General features: G+C 35.6%; 1 protein-coding gene across 5 annotated transcripts in view; it reads right to left on the reverse strand.

Moving 5' to 3' along the window:
- Positions 1–2067: 2067 nt before the first annotated feature.
- The window catches only part of LOC143252133 (hormone receptor 4-like), a 137773-nt gene continuing 119428 nt past the window's right edge, over positions 2068–20412 (reverse strand). For 3 of the 5 annotated variants that reach the window (XM_076503811.1, XM_076503812.1, XM_076503813.1), the window contains exons 6-7: positions 19818–20112; positions 14096–18702 (exon numbers count right to left, since the gene is read on the reverse strand). In XM_076503811.1, coding sequence (XP_076359926.1) covers positions 18491–18702; positions 19818–20112 — 507 coding nt within the window. In that variant the 3' untranslated portion in view covers positions 14096–18490. Of the gene's footprint in view, positions 2255–14095; positions 18703–19817; positions 20113–20412 lie in introns of those variants that run through there. The other 2 variants (XR_013028852.1, XM_076503814.1) reach the window with 2 other exon arrangements.

Raw genomic sequence — 20412 nt, forward strand, 5'->3', positions numbered from 1 at the left:
AATTGGTGCAATGAAAGGATTATTCCATAGCAATAGGTTGATGTTTTCTCAAGCAGTGAAAAGACAGAACATTAATGGAATAAAACACTGACGATGCAGACCTCTGTAACTTGGCTGTTGAGAATTTTGAATTAGATGAAGAAATAACTGAGGCTGAAAATGATAAATCAGTTGTTTTGTTAAAAGTAAACTTGTATTGTCCTATTGAACTATATAGTGTCAGGACACCACGGCAACTATAATTTTACTAAACTGAAATATCGGTTGAACAAGATAATATTTTCGTTTTCTCTCGTAACTTCTCAACTCTTCTGTCAGATTCAGTTAATTAGAAACAAAATCTTCGCTGTAAACTTTTAAATTCTTACAATTCTACTGGTACCAAATATGACATAATTTGATGTATGAATAATCAGAAAATATGAAAAACAGAAACCTTTACTTATAACTTGCTACGTATATTCTATTGTAAGAGGTAGTTATGAATGTGTTCTGTGCCATTCTTGAGCTAAAATAAATATTAACAGACAAGTTTGTTTGTTTTTTTAATTTCGCTCACGAGGGCTATCTGCGCTAACCGTCCCTAATTTAGCAATGTAAAACTAGAGGGAAGACAGCTAGTTATCATCACCCACCGCCAACTTTTGGGCTACTCTTTTACCGTCACATTATAACGCCCCCACGGCTGAAAGGGCGAGCATGTTTGGTGCGACGGGGATTCGAACCCGCGGCTCTGAGATTACGATTCGAACGTCTTAACCCACCTGGCCATGCCGGGCCTAACAGACAAGCGAATAGTTACTTCTAGTGTGAATTTTTTTTCAGAAAGATATACTATTCTAAAATATCCTTACGAGGAAAACTGAATTATATGGTTCCCACGGTCTATAAAAATGCATTTCCTCCTTCGTACACTATACACACATATCTATGTACAACAAATGTATGTTTACCAACTATTTATATAAATAAATGTTACTGCTTGCATAACAAGTAACGCAACTTTTTTGTGACACTTAGTCATAACAAATGTGTGTAAAATTAAGTCAACACGTACCATGTTGACTTTGCACAACATGTTGACAACCTTCAGAAAAGACAACAGCTGACCTAATCTAAATATGGAATTATTTTCGTACAAAATCTTCATTCTAAATTTTCTGAGATTTTTTTAAAGTACCATTTCTTCCTTTCTCAGATGTCGCGCAAAGTCACAAGTATTATCCATCTTTCGTGGCATTTTACTTGTACATGTGCCTTATAATCTAATGGATTGCCATATATTTATTTTCTGAAAGAATAAAAATTAGTGAAACGTTCTAGATTTTTTTAAATGTCAAAATATAATGTTCTTAGATCAAAATAAATTTGAAAATATTATCGATATTAAACATAAATGAGCTAAATTATTTGTTGTTGATTTTCTCAGTCATAAAAGTATGCTATTCTGCGGCAATAGGTGTTGAAACATGGATGGGCCTTTCTAATGATATGGATATTCTTCAGGAACTACCATGCCAAGACTATGAACCTATGATTAAAACGAATCAGCTGAAGTTTGTTTGTTTGTTTTTGAATTTCGCATAAAGCTACACGAGAGCTATCTGCGCTAGCCGTCCCTGATTTAGCAGTGTAAGATTAGAGGGAAGGCAGCTAGTCATCACCACCCACCGCCAACTCTTGAGTTACTCTTTTACCAACATTTTAGTTAGCGCAACATTATAACGCACCCACGGCTGAAAGGGCGACCATTTTGGGTGTGACTGGAATTCGAACCCGCGACCCTCGGATTACGAGTCGAGTGCCTTAACCACATGTCCATGCTGGGCCCCACCACCTTGGTTTCAGAACGTTTAACTAAATTAAGCATCACCAGTTTGTCATCGTTGACTCTAAGGTATTGTTAAAACAGTAATAAATACTAGCAATTGAAGAGAAACCACTTTTCTAATCTTCGGTTCTAAATTATGTACACAAATAAGCTAAACAATATGTAGAATTTTTATTTTATTTGACTCAAAAAATTGCATCCACAATCATTTATTGGCATAACTGCTTTAGGCAGCAACTGATGGTAGAAGTGTATCTAGTCAACTTTTCACTAAAATGCAACGTAATCACAAATGCCATTATTTAAAGTTATTCAGTTGTTAAGCGCAAAATGCACAATGGGGTATATGTACTTTGTCCACCACGGGTATCGAAGTCTGATTTTCAGTGTTGATCCTTAACTTATATACTCACCGCCGAGCTACTGAAAGGCAAAAATCTTTTGTTATAGCATGACTAATCTAAGAAAATTATCACATTCTTATATCGGTAAAACATAATTTTTTTTCTCAGTTGTTTAATATACTTACTTGTTACCTACTTTAATCGATAACTACTGTTTTGCCAAGATTAGTTATTACAAACCAGTTCAATATAAACTAATATCTTTGTAAGTACCGCGTTGCCATTGGTGTGAACTAAAAAAAAAAAAAAAGTTATTTAACTTGAATGTACACTACAATTATTCTTTTATCTTTAAATCTATACTGACAACAAAATTATATATAATTATTATTAGAATCTTTCATGTTTACGTTTGCGGAAAGATGAATAACAATTAAATATTCACAGACCAAGATAAAAGGCTGTTATTTCACTTGTGAGAGGAAGTATGAATCATAATAAAGTGGGCTGACTGGAATTTGGTTTTCTATAGTTTCAATAGATGGCGCGAATAACAATTCCAAATAAACTTTTTTGCTTTCAAGATGTATGTAATGGAATGAGCTAAAAATATTAACTCAGTTAATTTACATTTGAAAAGAATAATTTGTTAGTTTTACCAAAAAAAACTAGAATTTTATCCTGTAATTGAATAGGCTTTAGGACTTAAAACAACACACTAAACTTTAGAACCAGAATTATTGTTAAATAAATGCATGTTGTGACACACACATCATAAGTAAACATATTTTAACATTATATACAATATTTAACGACGATAAACAAATTTCTTATATTTTTGTATACAGCACTGAGTTATTATTACTATCAGTAAATTCTGTCGGAAGAGTATTGATTGGGGATTCAGTTTGTTTTGACCTCTGATCTTTAAGAAACACAAATAATGTCTCAGCGTCAAGTATGCAGGCTTGCAACGATAACAAATCGGGTTACGATACCTATGGTGGGCTGAGCCCAAATAATCCATTGTGTTTACTACACCCAAACTGAATTTATATGTTGATAAGTACAAAGCTACAAAATGGACTATCATTGCTGTCCCAACTTCGGGGATTTAACCCTAGATTCTAGTATTATAAACATGAGATTAGCATCAATATTCAATTTATAAAATTTTTATATTCCTTCTGTTTAAAGGAAACGACCGTTAATCCCCTCCCCATGTCTCAACAATAAGTTTGTAGAGATAGTTAAAATACCATAGCTACTTTAATATTTTGTTTGTTTGTTTTGAATTTCGCGCAAAGCTACTCAAGGGCTATCTGCGCTAGACGTCCCTAATTTAGCAATGTAAGACTAGAGGGAAGGTAGCTAGTCATCACCACCCACCGCCAACTCTTGAGCTACTCTTTTTCCAACGAATAGTGGGATTGATCGTTACATTATAACGCCCCCACAGCTGAAAGGGCGAGCATGTTTGGTCCGACCGGCATTCGAACCCGCGACCCTCGGATCACGAGTCGAACAGCTACTTTTATGAAACATGGTACTAAAAATCGGGATATTTGAATGGCACTGCGCTTTCTGGGCTTATATTGCTCATTGTAATGAGTCATAATATACAGGGTGTAACAAGTGAAAATGTCCTTGAGCAGTTTAGTGCCTACCTTAAATTTCCGGAGATAACGTACTATGCTAACCTGGCCCATGAGTTTATTTTCTTAGCAGTTCAAATTTAAGCCTTTATATTAAATTAAGTACCACGTTAGAAGATTACAGCTAGTTTGCTTTTCAGCCACGATGACTTCCTTTTTTATCACATTTGTTGCTAATTTACTCGTTAATTAGGAAGTCCTTAACATTTTGTAAACGCTAGGTTTAATTAAACAAGGTATTTTAATAATGTAGAAATGCTACATGATATATATATATATACATGTATTTCTATCAATTTAATTATTCTATGCTTTGTTAATTTAACTGTTTGTTTCGAATTTCGCGCAAAGCTACACGAGGGCTATCTGTGATAGCCGTCCCTAATTTAGCAGTTTAAGACTAGAGGGAAGGCAGCTAGTAATCACTACCCACCGTCAACTCTTGGGCTACTCTTTTTCCAACGAGTAGTACGAGTGACCACAACATTATAACGCCCCCACGGCTATAAGAGCAAGCATGTTTGGTGCTACGGGGATTCGAACCCACCATTTTTAAATTACGAGTCGAACGCCTTAACCCAGCTGGGCACATCGGGCCTAGTACAACAACGAGCAGTTACGACTCAATCATGAATATTCTGTCATTTTCTGTTCGGTTTCCTGCAACCCGACGGCCAGGTAAGGTGGTTGTGACGGACCAGTGATTGAGAAACACTATATTTAGAACATAGAGAAACAAGTTAATTCTAAAACTTACGTGATATTAACAGACATTAAAATAATTATTAAAAAGTATAAATGAACCTAAAAGCTTCAAAATTTATACATAATAAATATATATTAACTGCAAATCGTCTGCTGACTGTTAACGATTTGTGTAATATTGTGAGATGCGGTGATCTCACTCGTTCAGGATGAATGTAAGCGTTTGCAATTCCATACTAACGCATTTCGTCGAGTACGCGAACGCACACGGAAATACAGCCAGGTAAAGATTAGTCAAATACAGAAAAAACAAACAAACTTAATTTCATTTCAGTTTACAACAACAAAGTATTTTCAATACATTGAAAACTGAATTGGATATTGGAAGTATATAAAAGACATTAATCCACAATCTCAAAGGATCTACTTCTACTCGTTTAGAAATTGTTACAACCAAGAAGCTTGGGAGAAAGTTCCACGTGCATGTGCGAAGCTACTGCCCTCGAAGTAGGCCACAAGGGAAGCAAGCGTTCTACGGCGCTGCTTGCACGAGCTGAGCAACCCTTTCGCAGTCACCAGGGTATGCAGTATACAAGGCCAAACTAAGGCCATTTTAAAACAGGAAGATGCTGTCACTTTTCTTGGGCGCTGCCTGTACACCACAGCCTGTAAAACAGGTCTGCCTTTCATGCGTAGGCATCCTGTTCAACGTGTTTCTATGACTACATAAATAACAAAGCGAGGTCACGAGCCCTGGAGCGGTGCACCACGTGCTCTCATTTCCCGTGGGGTGAACGGCTTACTGACCTACTTCCGTAAGACCGGTTCCCCTTCCTCGTGCTATTGTTCAAAGGCTCGCCTTTCTCTCTCTCTCTCTCTATCTCTCTCCTGTTTTGTTTTTTTTGCAGGACATTGAACCATCTGTGGCCCTGAGTGGAACTGGGATTTTTGGCTAGTTTTCCCGCTGTCCTCCTAACTTTGCATCGAAGTCAGAATAATACCTATATAAGACATAAGAGAGCTATTGGCAGAAAAGGAGTAGCAAAGTTAAGCCAGACAGGAAACTATGTTAACCTTGGGTGAAACACAACTCGAACCACGCTAAAAAGTGCAGGTTTTAACCTTCGTTAATACATAACTTAGCAGTTAGCCTCGACAGAGGACTTTAACCCTGCTGTCAGATTTGGCTCCATCAAAGAAACACATACGTAACAGTACCTTGACCGAGATTGTGCTTGTGTTTCGTCCAAAATATAAGACGACGTAATTCAAGCTAGTTTTATTAGACAAAGGTGGAATTTATCGTCATTATAACCAGTTGATCGCAAAATATTCTATTAATTAAAATGGTAAACGAATAATTAGATTGTTCAAAAGAGACTAATAAAACTGTATTATTTTCTATATCTGAATTATGGGTCTTCCAGTGTAGACTTTTTAACACAAGAAAGAAAACTAGTCCGTTAGGGCTTTAAACTGATCAGTTAAAAATAACAACGAAATGTATTCAGTATTTTTATCTATCGTAAAAGTGCAATAGTCAGACAACGTATTTAAACGTTAATTTCGTGAGGGGTCAAGTACCTCATACATCTCCTGTAATTTATTAGTGTATTACCTGACTACTCAGCTGCTTTAGGGGCTTGTGTTTGTTAAGGCTCGTACTACTTTCGTCTACATATGAAATATAAAATGCTGTACAGTTTATTTGTGTTTCATTGTTATCAAGAGAAACACAAAACTCTTCGTTTCTGATGTTCCAGGAGCACATCTCGGATTGGATTCACAAGGCCTGTATATGCGTGCATTTTTATTTGTTTGTTCTGAATTTCGCGCAAAGCTATACGAGGGCTCGCTCTTTCAGCCGTGGGGTGGTTATAATGTGCGGTTATTCTCACTATTCGTTGGTAAAAGAGTAGCCCAAAAGTTGGCGGGGGTGGTTGTGACTAGCTACCTCCCCATAGTCTTACACTGCTATATTACGGATGGTTAGCGCAGATAGCCCTTGTGTAATTTTCTGTTAAATTCAAAACAAACAAGAACTTATGGTCAGATTGTGTAATAAAATATCAGCTACAGTATATTTTTCACATCTCGTGCCAACGAAGAAGCTTTCCGTCAAACACCACAGTATAGACGTCCTCAAAATACTTTCCAGTAGCTAAACAAGAAGCCTTAAACCTACCTTTAATATATTTCGCATTACAATGAAGAAAGCTGGCAAGCTCTCACCGTCAGATTTGATTGATTTGATATTAGTAAAGTTAGTTTGTTTTGAATTTCGCGCAAAGCTACACGAGGGCTATCTGCGCTAACCGTCCCTAATTTAGCAGTGTAAGACTAGTCATCACTACTCACCGTCAACTCTTGGGCTACTCTTTTACCAACGAATAATGGGATTGACCGTTACATTATAACGCCCCCACGGCTGAAAGGGCGAGCATGTTTGGTGTGACGGGGATTCGAAACCGCGAGCCTCGGATTACGAGTCGAGTGCCTTCACCACCTGGCCACGCTGGACTAAGGTTAGTTAGTTTAAGCCATACTACAGACTTGGAGCTATATACATTGCATAATAGCAAATGTGTTAGGTCGTCGCGGACGTCAGCAACGTCAGTTTCTATAATGACACAATTAGCTGCTGTAATAAGCTGCTGTTTTACAATAGTTTTAGCTAGCTCTTTTAATTTATATTTCTGACAAATCTGGTAGTTTTACTAGTATCGAACATTAAGTGTAATAAGTAATGGAAAATTGTGCAGTGAATAAAAAAAACTTTTGTAAGTTCGTATACATCTACTGGATGAATAAAAAAAGAAATATGTTTCTCAATATTTCGAGAGGGGGGGGGGTAATTGCCCCTGCGGAAAACCACACACCACGGCTCATCGGTCGGGCCGGCTGGGATGTGATAAACGCAGTAGTGATTGGGCGCTATATATATATATATCGCTAGTTGCTTGAACAACAATTGAACTATATGAAGTAAGTGAAGTGTAACTACTTATCGATATGACTTACATCTTTAACAATAGAGTTACACCGACCACTGCTCCATTGTTCATTGGGGCCCGGCATGGCCTAGCGCGTTAAGGCGTGCGCTTCGTAATCTAAGGGTCGCGGGTTCGCGCCCGAGTCGCGCCAAACATGCTCGCCCTCACAGCCGTGGGGGCGTTATAATGTTACGGTCAATCCCACTATTCGTTGGTAAAAGAGTAGCCCAAGAGTTGGCGGTGGGTGGTGATGACTAGCTGCCTTCCCTCTAGTCTTACACTGCTAAATTAGGGACGGCTAGCACAGATAGCCCTCGAGTAGCTTTGTGCGAAATTCCAAAAAACAAACAAAATCCATTGTTCATTGAGTGACGTTCTCAACGTTTTGCAAGAAGAAGGGGGCGCCAAATAAGTGTTTTGGGAGCAAAGCCTTCCTGAAGCCACAACATTTCAGGGTTGTTAAACAGTAAAAATATGGAAAGAAAAACAATTTCTAACACGCCTTTCTGTATGTCTGCCATTTGTTTTTAGAAGATAAAACACAAACAATACATATTGGTGAAGACAAGCTTTGAGATACAAGGTTAAAAGTTTCCGTTTTTATCAGCTGGACTGCTGAACCATATTTATTTTGAAACCTCACTAAATTATATCTCATATTGCTTGACAGAGGTAGCATATATTGAGTAATTCATAATATGTTATCTTCCTAGATTTTGTAAATATTACGCATGGATATTTGCACTGGGTAGGTTGCAAGGGGGTAAATATCCTAGTATCGTTATACAGATATGAATTATTTTCCCAGCTCACAGTTCTTAATTGGCTTAGCAATGAAAATACTAAGTATCATGACGCATGTACAGTTATTCACATCAAGTTTCTGACAACACATTGCGCATCACACCTATATAGTCAAGGTAGTCAAGCTTACATTCAATATACACATCACACGCATCTCACATGCCACTAAAACCAGTAACCCATCTCACATGTACCATTAGTGAGAGCAATTTGTAATTGATTATTTTAATTACTGTGTATTTTTGGTATCATTTATCAAATTTGCATTGCGCTTCTACTCACCAGGTGTCACTCTGCTTATTGAGTATTTTTGTTCTGTTTGAAATTGAGCACAAAGCTACACGAAGAGCTATCTGTGCTCTGTCCACCACGAGTATTAAAACTCGATTTCTAGCGATGTAAGCGGGGGGGATATATCAAAGATAAATTCATTAACTTAAGCGCTGATTTGAGCAATTAGAAAGGCATGGTTGATTAAAGGGGGAGGGTTCGTATGACCCTCCTCCCAGGGAATGCCGTAGGTACTAGTGTATTTTGATAAAAGTGATGAGCAGAAGTCTATTAAAAAGTAAACACAACATACTGAAGTAACATTTATTTTTCTATGTCGTTTAGTTAAAATGTTTCACAGTTTAACAAACTGTAGAAGAAGGAAGAGTAAATAAAACTCTAATATTTAAATTTCTTTCACCGCAAATAACACGAGTGGAGAAGAAATGTCTTCAGTTTCGCGAACATTATTGTAACCACATACTATTCCATTAGGGAGTGGGCTCACTGTGCAAACATTCGACCATTTTCTTGCTCAGTGGCATTACTTAAAGAAAGAAGGCTATCCAAGGATATCAGGGAACTCATACATATCTAAGCCGTTTATTCAATTCTCTGTTAAGTAAACAGTTGTTAAAATATTACATTGAAAGAGGAGCATGTTTTTTTTTTCTTCTGGTTGCTCTATGGTTATTTTCCTATAGAAAGGCTTTAACTTTTCAGATGAGTATTATATATTACATAGAACCAAAGTAGTATGGCCAGGTGGTTAAGGTGCTCGACTTGTAATCCCCGTCGCATCAAACATATTCGCCCTTTCAGCCGTGAGGGCGTTATAAAGTTACGGTCAATCCCACTATTCATGTATATGTAAAAACGGCTGGTTTGGGTTGCAAAAATTTTCATGTAGAGGTGCGAACAACCTCTTTCTTTCTTTGTGAACCTGATGATGACTGAAGAAGGTCGAAACGTTGTTCGCTCCTCTACATAACATTTTTCTCAACCCATACCAGCCGTTTTCACATATATATTTTTCTCTCAAGTGGGTTTTATCGCAACCACTGATTAATCCCACTATTCGTTGGTAAAAGATTACCCAAGAATTGGAGGTGGGTGGTGATGACTAACTGCCTTCCCTTTAGTCCTACACTGCTAAATTAGGGACGGCTAGCGCAGATAACCATCGTTTAACTTTACGCGAAATTCAAACAAACAAACAAACAAGAACCAAAGTAAATGAATTATCATTCAAATATTATTTGATTTTTGTTAACATCCGGTATATTTTCAAACACTTGTAAACACAAGTATACACGCTGCTGTTGAATGACTCAGTAATACAAGTGATCCATTGTTAAAACTGGCTTACATTTTTAGCTGGCAGTGTCGTTGTTTTGAATTGTGTGGGCATGGTGTACTCTTTAAAATCTTTCAAATGTCTTTTTTCTTTCCTTCTCACCAGAAAATATTTTAGCTTCTGGTGGCGAGTTTCGTTGTTTGGTTTATTTACTTGTGTTTGGCTCAGCATGGCCAGGTGGTTAAGGCACTCGACTCGTAATCTGAGGGTCGCGAGTTCGCATCGCCGTCACATCAAACATGCTCGCCCTTTCAGCCGTTGGGGCGTTATAATGTTAAGATCAGTCCCACTATGTGTTGGTAAAATAGTAGTGGGATTGGCCGTAACATTATAACGCCCCCACAGCTGAAAGGGCGAGCATGTATGGTACGACAGTGTCGTTGTTTAGTTACCGCATGATTGGGAAAATGTTGGAAGATATGAAAATAAGAAAACTTTAATACAAAGCTACTCGAGGGACATCTGCGCTGAACGTTCCCAGTTTTTACCCGTTTATTTATTGTCAAATATAAAGCTACACAATGGGCTATTTGTGCTCATCCCACCACAGATATCGAAACTAGATATTTAGCGTTATACGTCCAGAGACTTGCTGCTGAGCCACTGGGGACCCATAATTTTGAAGTGATGGATTAGTCTTTAACAAACAAAATAGGATTGGCCGACACATTCTAACGCCAATCGAGCAAGTTGGGTAAAGAATTTCATTCCCACAGAGTACAAGTCGAACGCTACCCTAAAAACTACGCCTTTCCATTGACTTAATTTGCTTGTTGATATGGATATCTTGCACTAAGAGGACGCTTGTTGCGTCGCAATGTCTCACGTTATACATGGTATTTGTATTTAATATGTAAATTGAAGTAATTTGTTTGAAGTGGTGTATTTAGTTGTAACATATTAATAATAATAACAGTAATGGCACAAGACTGATTAATTGTTTATTCTATTCTTATAACTGGACATTATTTCACAATCACAATATTTTTGTCAAGATATCGCTTCTTTTCTTATGTCTTTCAAGGCCAGGTGGTTAAGGCACTCGACTCATCATTTGAGGGTCGCAGGTTCGTTTCCCGTCACACCAAACATGTTCGCTCTTTCAGCCGTGGGAGCGTTATAATGTGACGCCAATCCCACTATTCTTTGATAAAAGAGTAGCCCAGGAGTTGGGGGTGGGTGGTGATGACTAGCTGTCTTCCCTCTAGTCTTACAATGCAAAAGTAGGGATGGCTTTGTGCAAAATTCAAGCACACAAACTTATGTCTTTCGGTGAAACATAGGTACGTATATTGACTTACAGCGCTAAAGTCTAGGGTTTGATCATTTGCGTTAAACACAGCATGGAGTGCAATGAGGCTTTGTTCTAAAAACAAATAAACAAAATATTTTTGAACATACATGTTACATAGGTAGTGCTTCCTGAACTTTCTTTCAAACCCTGGATTAGCCAATGATAGAATATACTTAATTACGTCGCCGCGACTGCCTTATTTTGCGGAAAAGGTTCATTTTCAATTTTCTCCCCTAACAAATACACGTTGTGCAACCAGTGAAGCCTACATTTAAAAACACGTGATTTTTTATGCAATCTAAAGTGTATCCTTGTTATTAAGGTCGCGGTGTGGTATACCAACGGTTGTAGGTTCTTTCCTAGGATACGCTGTTTTATATATCTTATGTAAACAAATTCGTCGTTTATGAAAAACCTCCAGGGTCACAGCGGTATGTCCGCGAACTCACACCACTAGAAACCGGGTTTCGACACCGGTGGAATCTTTACGCTTAATTCTAAACAACCAAACCTTTTGAAAAAATCAACAAGTGGTTTCATATAAACGATAGAAACATCTCAGTAAACACGTATTTGCTATTCACAAACAAGTGGAAGTTTGAATGTCATAATGTACGGCCTGACATGGTCTGCTGGTTAGACCAGTCTGTGGGTCCCAAGATCGAATCCACATCTCTGGATATGCTCGCCATTTTTAGCTATAAGAGCGTCATAACATCATGGTCAATTCCACTATTAGTTGGCAAAGGAGTAACTTTAGAGTTGGGGGTTGGAGTGTTAACTGGCTGCTTTCTCTCTAGTCTATAAGTGTTACATTAGGGATAGCTAGTGAAGGTAACCCTTATTTAGCTTTGCGCGAAATTCAAATAAAAAATCGTAAATGCGTATACGAGGTTTCAAAAGTCACTGTATATGTTTGATTACATAGTATATGAAAGAAAGAAATACATTCTTACCCTATTTGTTGTTCTTTTTTCTTTTAGTGTAGGACAAATACCGATTTTTTTATCTTTTATAAATCTTACCAGTATCATTTCGAACTGCATGTTAAAAGTGGAACGGTTCTCCTGGTTGATTTAGTTTAGGTGTGCCAACACCCAGAAACAGCAAACCTATTCGCGTTGTACAATAGTTTTTCGTAGTTCTATATCACGAAATTCTATATACACATATATAGTAGTCTACGGGAGTTACCTTTCTTCTTGATCAGCAGACTTTCTGAGTAATATTCAGAGATATAAAGTAAAGTGATTTAGTCCCTGGTGGTGAGCTTCGTCGTCTGGCTTTCTCACCAAGGCAAAACCGAAACGGGAAATTACACGAAGAGGTAAGGTAAGGAATATATTTTAATAGTCTAATATGATTACAAATATGAGTAGTCTTAGCGAGATAACATTTCATGTGTCGAATTAAATACTGAAATAAAATGAGTAATGTTTCAGACTTGAACCATTAACTAACGAGATAAAGGACTCTGACGGACATTTACACACTACAGATGGCGCTATGATATTTCATACTTCGGGACAGATAACTTGCTTGTAAATGTATGATAGTTTTCAAAGTTGTTAACTTCCTAGTCGAACTTCAGAAGAAGTAGATAAGAAACTGTCTTTTCACCTGGTGGTGGGTTTCGTCTTTAAATATTTATTAGTGAGCATTTGTTGATACTTTACAGTAAAAAATACATTTTAATGGTGTTTGGATTGTTAATTTCAAACCAATTTTCTAAAGTGTGATAATATATATAAATATTCTTACAGTTACAAATATGACACCAGTTGTTAAACATTTTTTTATGAATTCTTGATTTATATTTCTGTATGTATTTTAAATATATTTTATTATGTTTGATTTTATTTTTATTTTAACTTTATACTGAAAAATAAATTTTGGTGATTTATAAATATGAACTTTAAAAATTCTCAAAGTTAAGGATGTTGTAGCTATATATCATGTGATAATATTTCATACGAAAACTCTAAGGGAATTTACAACAAGCTGGGATCTACATGTGCTGTTCATATTAAATCTTGTCTTTTTCTACCTCTATACACATTTGTTGGTCTCCCTTTACTGTTTTTCTCCCTCTATACACATTTGTTGGTCTCTCTTTACTGTTTTTCTCCCTCTATACACATTTGTTTGTCTCTCTTTACTGTTTTTCTCCCTCTATACACATTTGTTGGTCTCTCTTTACTGTTTTTCTCCCTCTATACACATTACTGTTTTTCTCCCTCTATACACATTTGTTGTCTCTCTTTACTGTTTTTCTCCCTCTATATACATTTGTTTGTCTCTCTTTACTGTTTTTCTCCCTCTATACACATTTGTTGGTCTCTCTTTGCTGTTTTGTTTTGCCCCTTCTTTCCCTTTTATGAGCCCTTTTCACAGCTCTGCACATGAGACATCTGAGACACAATAAGTTAACTGATCTTACTGTGAGTGTTTGAACCTCATTCTCAACCTAGATGGTTTGTGTTTTAGTGTTCCAGTCCTGCCTGAGTCCGGAAGGCCGTCCAGTTTTAGAATATCTCTCAAAAGTCCATATTTTTAGTGTTCCGGATTCAACTGCACGACCGGTTTTAGCATATCTGAGTATGATACACTTAGCGTTCAAACCAAACAAGCTTTAGCAAAGTGGGCAACTGCCTAGAGCGTAATATGTAATAGTAATTCACAAGAATCGATTGTTTAGCGCACTCCTTACGTGTTTTGTTGTTGTTGTTGTTGTCTATTACTGACTTAGAAACTGTGCTCATAAATACAGACCACGTCAAATAATAACGTAACAATAAGCTAACTTAATAAACATTTACTAAATTCAAGAAACAAAATTTTATATATGAATTTTACATCTTTGCAGCTTAAAAAAGGCAAGAAAAATAAAATTTCATACAACTAAACAGTTAAAAATAAGACAAGAGTAATCATGTTAAAACAAAGTTGACAAGAAACTATTTCACTTTATTCACTGAACATTATTCATAATTTTACCAATGATAATTATACGGGGTTTCTAAAGGGACCATCATTTTAAAATGTTATCTATGGCAGTAAAAATACATGAATTCTGCGCTGTTGACGTGAGATGGATAATAGAGTTTGTTTTCTTACTGTTTCAGAAGTTTGCGTAAAGCTACGCAAAAGACATCTTCGTGTTCGTCCCTAATTGTGGTTAAAGGGAAGGCATCTAGATGACAGCATCTATCACTAACTCTTTGGCTACTCTTGTCCGACCAAGTAGTTAGATTTGACCATTATTTTTACAGTATACCCATGGCCCAAAAATGCCATGCATAAATTTTACGGGTACGAGAAGCGAACCTTCAATTCTCAGATTCACATCTCAAGCAACTCGTGTCCTATTGTTTTACTTGGATGAAATAGTGTTTTAACTCTCTATTAAAATGAAAATCAGGATTTAAAAATAATCTTATAACTACAGTATAATATTAGAAAAAACTGGTACTATATAAGGAAACAGCATATACTTAACATTCTGTCACAAATTGGTGAGAAATTCCCGGTGCATCTAATTCGAAACGGGAATAATCTTTTCGCTATTCTATGCAATTCGTTTTTAGCTGTTTTTCAACTTTCTTAATGCTGGTTAATTTACCATACCATTAAAAATTCCTAGGATGCTGAAAGCATTCAAATGTAAACATACTTCTTAAATATCAACCCGAATACATATGACAGATTAGGTTTTCTAAAATAGATAGCCACTGTCACCGTAGAGATTTGTTTCGTAGTATATATAGGCGAAATAGAATAAATAACAAGAGATAAATTAAAACAAGTTTAGAAATCAGCCAATACACTTAAAAAGCTACTTCGACAAAGATAAGTTAACATCAATACTATTATTGATTCTCACATGTACCAAGTCAAAAATATACTAAAATAAATTGATTAAAAACAAGAAACACGAATAACACTGAACACAAAGTTAGGTACCTTGTGCTTTAGATAACAAGACGGGGGACACAAGGTTTTTATCCACAGCTTTAATATATATATATAAATATATATTTCTTGCTTATCAAATATAACGAAAACCCACATAATGCTTTAGTGATATAACAAATAACGTAAAACGTTCTACTTAGTTCATATATTGAATTAAAATATATAGACAAGTATATATACATATAGTTGTTTTTCATTTGTAACGAACCTATATTGCAGATGTATTAACACATAAAACCTGTGTTTAATTACTTCCACGTTGTTTTTATTGCACTTGTAGACTACCGGTCACAGTTTCAACCAACCTCATGTGTGTGTGTGTGTTTCAATCTGTGTACACAAACCTATCAACCGTGTTATGAATCGTGTCGATAACTGGATCCCATATCATTGTCGTGGTTACCAACTTAAACGATCACCTAAGTCTAATTATTATTTGTTAACTAATATAATTCTTAATTGTTATTTTTATATATATTTATTTCTTATGTACGTGATTTATTTCTGGGTAACTAGATAGTCATTACTCTTAACTGATCGCCATAACATGAAGTACCATATCGCACACGACTTAACAATAGTAAAACTGAGACTCTACTCTAAATGCGTAAACAAAGCCAAGATGGTTACTTAAAGACAACTAGATAACTACAAATTTAATATAAGCAATATTTGAGGTATCCAAGGAGATGCAAATTTATGTAAGAAAGAGGTGTAAGTCAATCGAAATGTTAGTTAACCTTGTATCTCGTAGGGATGTTATTGTGTTTTCTTAAAACAGAGGCTGTATACGCTCTATCCACCGGTAAGTATTGAACTCTGGATTTTAGCATCGTAAGTCCAGAAGCTTACCGTTGATTTATCAGGAAAATAACTGATACACAAAAAAACGTCTAGGAATTTATTTAAAACATCAGTATTTGGGAATTAAACATGATGGACTAGTGATAACGTTTCTTCTTCATGTTTGTGTGTGGACAACGTTTTGCAATACGACAAATTGCTAATTATTTTGCAATGCAAAATGGTGGAGACAGGGTATTGCAATACAACCTGAGATTTAACAAAAATGCTACAACTGTCTTAGTTCATATCATTTGAATTAAGTATTCAAGGACTTATTTATTTAATGTATAAGTGTGATTTACAAAAAAAAATTATCACTGAAACATTTGTGTACTCTCAGTAACATAACTCATTTCAGTCAATCATTCTGTTCATTTAACCGTCATATTATGATGTACTTAAACCAGAAGAGATACGCAAAAGAGTTCATTCAGGGGAAAGCTACCAGAATTATATTTGTGATGGGAAGGCTGTCATTTAAGGACAAATTAAGATCTCTGAAATTATTTGCCCTTGAAAAAAGAAGAATTAGAGGGGATCTGACTGAGGTGTTCAAAATCGTTAAGGTAATCAATAGAGTTGACACGTGATGTTTCGTGGTAATTAATGGTAAGAACGGTAGGACTAGCGAACACAAATGTAAACTTCGGCACTATAGAAGATATCTTCAGCTAAGATAGCTTTATGTTTCCAACAGAGTTGTTGGCCGATGAAATGGTAGATGCAGTTAATTTTTAAGGCTTGATAAGTATTAGAAAGACAATGACTGCCATTGAGTGCTTTCTTTCCATTCTAAACCTCAGTTTAATGGATGTGATGCTCTAGATAAGATGTCCTTAAATTATGTGTGTGTGTGTGTGTATATATATACACACACACAGAGACTGTGCTACTGTTCTAAGGGCATCTAGCCTGAATATGCCATATATTAAACAAGCTATAAGTTTATTTATGTATCTAGAACTTACAGTAATTTATAGTATTAACTTTAAGTAATTCAATAAGTCTTTAATGATTCTCATTATTAGATTGATTTAATATATAATGTTAACTTGCTTAAATAGAATATCTAAATTAGTCAAATGTGATAGGCATGCTATATTTCTGCTAAACTCGTCCGGGTGCCCTTATTCGGGATAAGGAACAAAAATACCACTGTCAGCGAGAGTATCCAACTGGTGACCTAAGGCAGAGTGGGTATAAAAGGCTTAGTTATTGTTAATCATAGTTGTAAACTATTTAGCAACTCTGCTGATAAAAATTTAATACATAATTAATATAAAGGATCTTTATGAAAACACCACATTTAAAACTGGATTTCACAAATAAATGCTTAATTATTCCTGTTAGTGTGCATAAGAAAGAACTAAACGTATCTGTTGAGTCTACGAATATAATTCGCAGGTCTCATAAAATAACTCTTAAAATAGGACTTATACAACTTAATTAATTTGGCTGATACTACTGTGCATAGTAATGATGTCAATCATCGTGGCCGTTAGGAGTCTGTATAATTTGTTATCGGTCCCCAATTGAAACAACAATAATAGATAGTTTGCTTCACTTATTATAAGTGTAAATAAACTACGAGAAAAGCAAATAAGAGTCTGAACGTTCTGATTATGAATCAGTTGCTGAAATTGTGACCGAAAGCTTGAGAATTGAATAAAAGTAAAACGTGAAAGAGAAAACCTCGCTCGTTTGTCTTGAAATATAATACGAACCACCTTAATTGCACTTGATGACCATTTGAACTTAAATATTTCAACACCAGAGTCGCTGTATTAAAAAAAGTGACCCATTAATCAGACATATTAATATTCTTTACGTAGCTTCGAAATACTGTGAGAATTTTTTTTTTTGCTTTAGAACAGGCACAACTAATACGCTTTTCTTCCATGTTTTTATTTGTGTGTGTGATAATTATCATCAAAGGAAAACACAACTTTGGTGAAACATGCCAAAACGTTTAGCGATACGCACTTAGTTACAACATTTAAAAGTTCAAATTCTCCTAAACCTCAGAGGATAAAGAAGAAAACATTTAGACGCTGGAAAGGTATATCTTTGTTTTATAAACTGAGCTCATATATTCTATTTACTTCAGATTTCATTCTCTGTTGTTGTTGTTTTTTCAGGAACTTAACAAATTTCTTTCTTGCACGAATTATTGCACAGAACCGGACAGAAACTGACCTTTCCCATATGGTCAATATGACATCCTGTTGCTTCCGTCCTGGTGTAACCGGCTAACCCAAAAACTGACTAGTGGGTGAAAATCCACTTCTCCTTCACCCTGTCTTCACTGGACACATTACGGGTGCGATGGTGATGGCTTAAGGCTCTTCTGTCTATTGATAAGGGTGTCTATGTATAAGCACTATTGTAAGACCACATATTTTTACGAGTGCAGCTGCTATCTGTTGATACTGGTGTTAAGTACAAATGGTACGTAAAACATTTTACTCTGAAGCAGGAGTCCAGCAGCTGCATTGACTTCTGGTAGACAAGCTAATAAATCGTTAAATCGATTTGGTTGTTGATGAAAACGATATTCAATGAAGACTCGAAGTGTTGTTAAATAGCGCTCCTGAATTGTCTCAAGTTCCCCTTGACCTTGGAACCCTTCTGTAATAATTACATGTTATTTATTACTTTGGAGATGCTACTAGGATTTTACTTTTTATACAGATTGTTTTGATTTATTGTCTTCTTAACGACATCGAAACCTAATGACTCATCTTCAGATTGATTTAGTCTCTAACCATGCTAGGCTAGTGTAACTATTTCTAAGTCCGGCGATCATATTTCTTTTATTTCTCTCTATTTTACACTTTAAAACATTTCATAATAATTATTTCCATAAAGCCCAATAAATAGGCCTTTAAACTACGTTACATAACTGAAACAGTTAAATACATTTCATAATTTTGTCACTTTCGTGAAGTGCTGAAACCTATTTGTTACCTCAATTTTTGGTCGATTTGGATCAGCTGACCGTGAATTTTGAAACAGCTAGAAAATCAAACAAGTTACTCGTTCTACACTCGAATAATCACTGAACATGCTAACAATAATAGTAGTTGTAAAATTATAGCAAACAGTTCCACGTTTGAAAGATGTATACCAATATATAATTAGTTAAGTTACGTGACAAATTAACAACTATAAACATTATATGAAAATAGTCTTCAGTTCTCTACACAGATATTATAAATATAATATCTTCTGTAAGACATATATTTTATAATGCTCCCCTCTCGTTTTCCTATATGATCATTAATTCTATATGCAGATAGCCTAGTTGCTTTGCACTATAAAACACCTATTAACTCTCTAATACTTGCTTGAATCACGTTACGTTTTTGACTATATTAACAAATATAATATATTTTCAAATGTATATTATGAAATAGTATAAGAACTATACGAGACTGATATCGTTGCAAAATTACACGGAATACAATTAATAATCGTTCATATTAGTATCATTGTAAAACTAACAAATAGTAAAAGTTATATATAATTTCTATATTTACTTCATGAAGTAACGCTAAGACCAAATATCAATAAGCTTAGTAAACCGATTACGTTATAATGTATTAGTTTAATAAAGCATCTGCCACGAATGTATAGTGTTAAATCGAATCCAAGTGGTCTCAGTTTTCTTTTTAAACAAAAATAAATGTAGTTGAAACAACCCAAAGTAGGCCTAGTAGCCATTTATTTTAAATGTCTCCCACCTTGATTTAGCATGATGATAACCTTCAGGCAGACGTATTCTTCAACACACAGTTTCATTCGACGGAATGCAGAACCAAGTTGTATAAGACGGTCCACAAGAGGGCCAGCTTCTAAACGTAGCTGTTCAAGTGTAATTGACCGTCCCATCATAGCGGCCAGACAACTTTGAAGCCGACAAAGGCCTGCTGCTATCTCTTGGTCCAGACTTGTCTCAGAGCTTTTCACTGGTCCGTGGATAGCTTGGTACGCGCACGTAGTCAGCACCAAAAGCTCGTGCCATTTGTGGGTAAGCAACTACACAAAAATAATTTAATAATCAGATCTTGCGTTAAAGCTTTATGGATTGAAATGTTATTATAAAAAATACAAAATTTGTTTCACCCATAAAATAACATTTATTTTTCACATGTTAAATCATATCAAAAAAAAGTTTGTTAAATTTGTTTATCTTTAAAATAAAATTCTCTATACATACTCTATTTACAACTGTAAGTAACTGTTACAACAACTTTAAAACATCATTTATAATATTAGTTTGTTGTATCTTATTAAACACAAAGCTATATAAACCGCCATGGCCAGGTGATTAAGGCG

This window comes from Tachypleus tridentatus, chromosome 6 (genome assembly GCF_004210375.1).
Source record: "Tachypleus tridentatus isolate NWPU-2018 chromosome 6, ASM421037v1, whole genome shotgun sequence".
Classification (NCBI taxonomy): domain Eukaryota; kingdom Metazoa; phylum Arthropoda; class Merostomata; order Xiphosura; family Limulidae; genus Tachypleus; species Tachypleus tridentatus.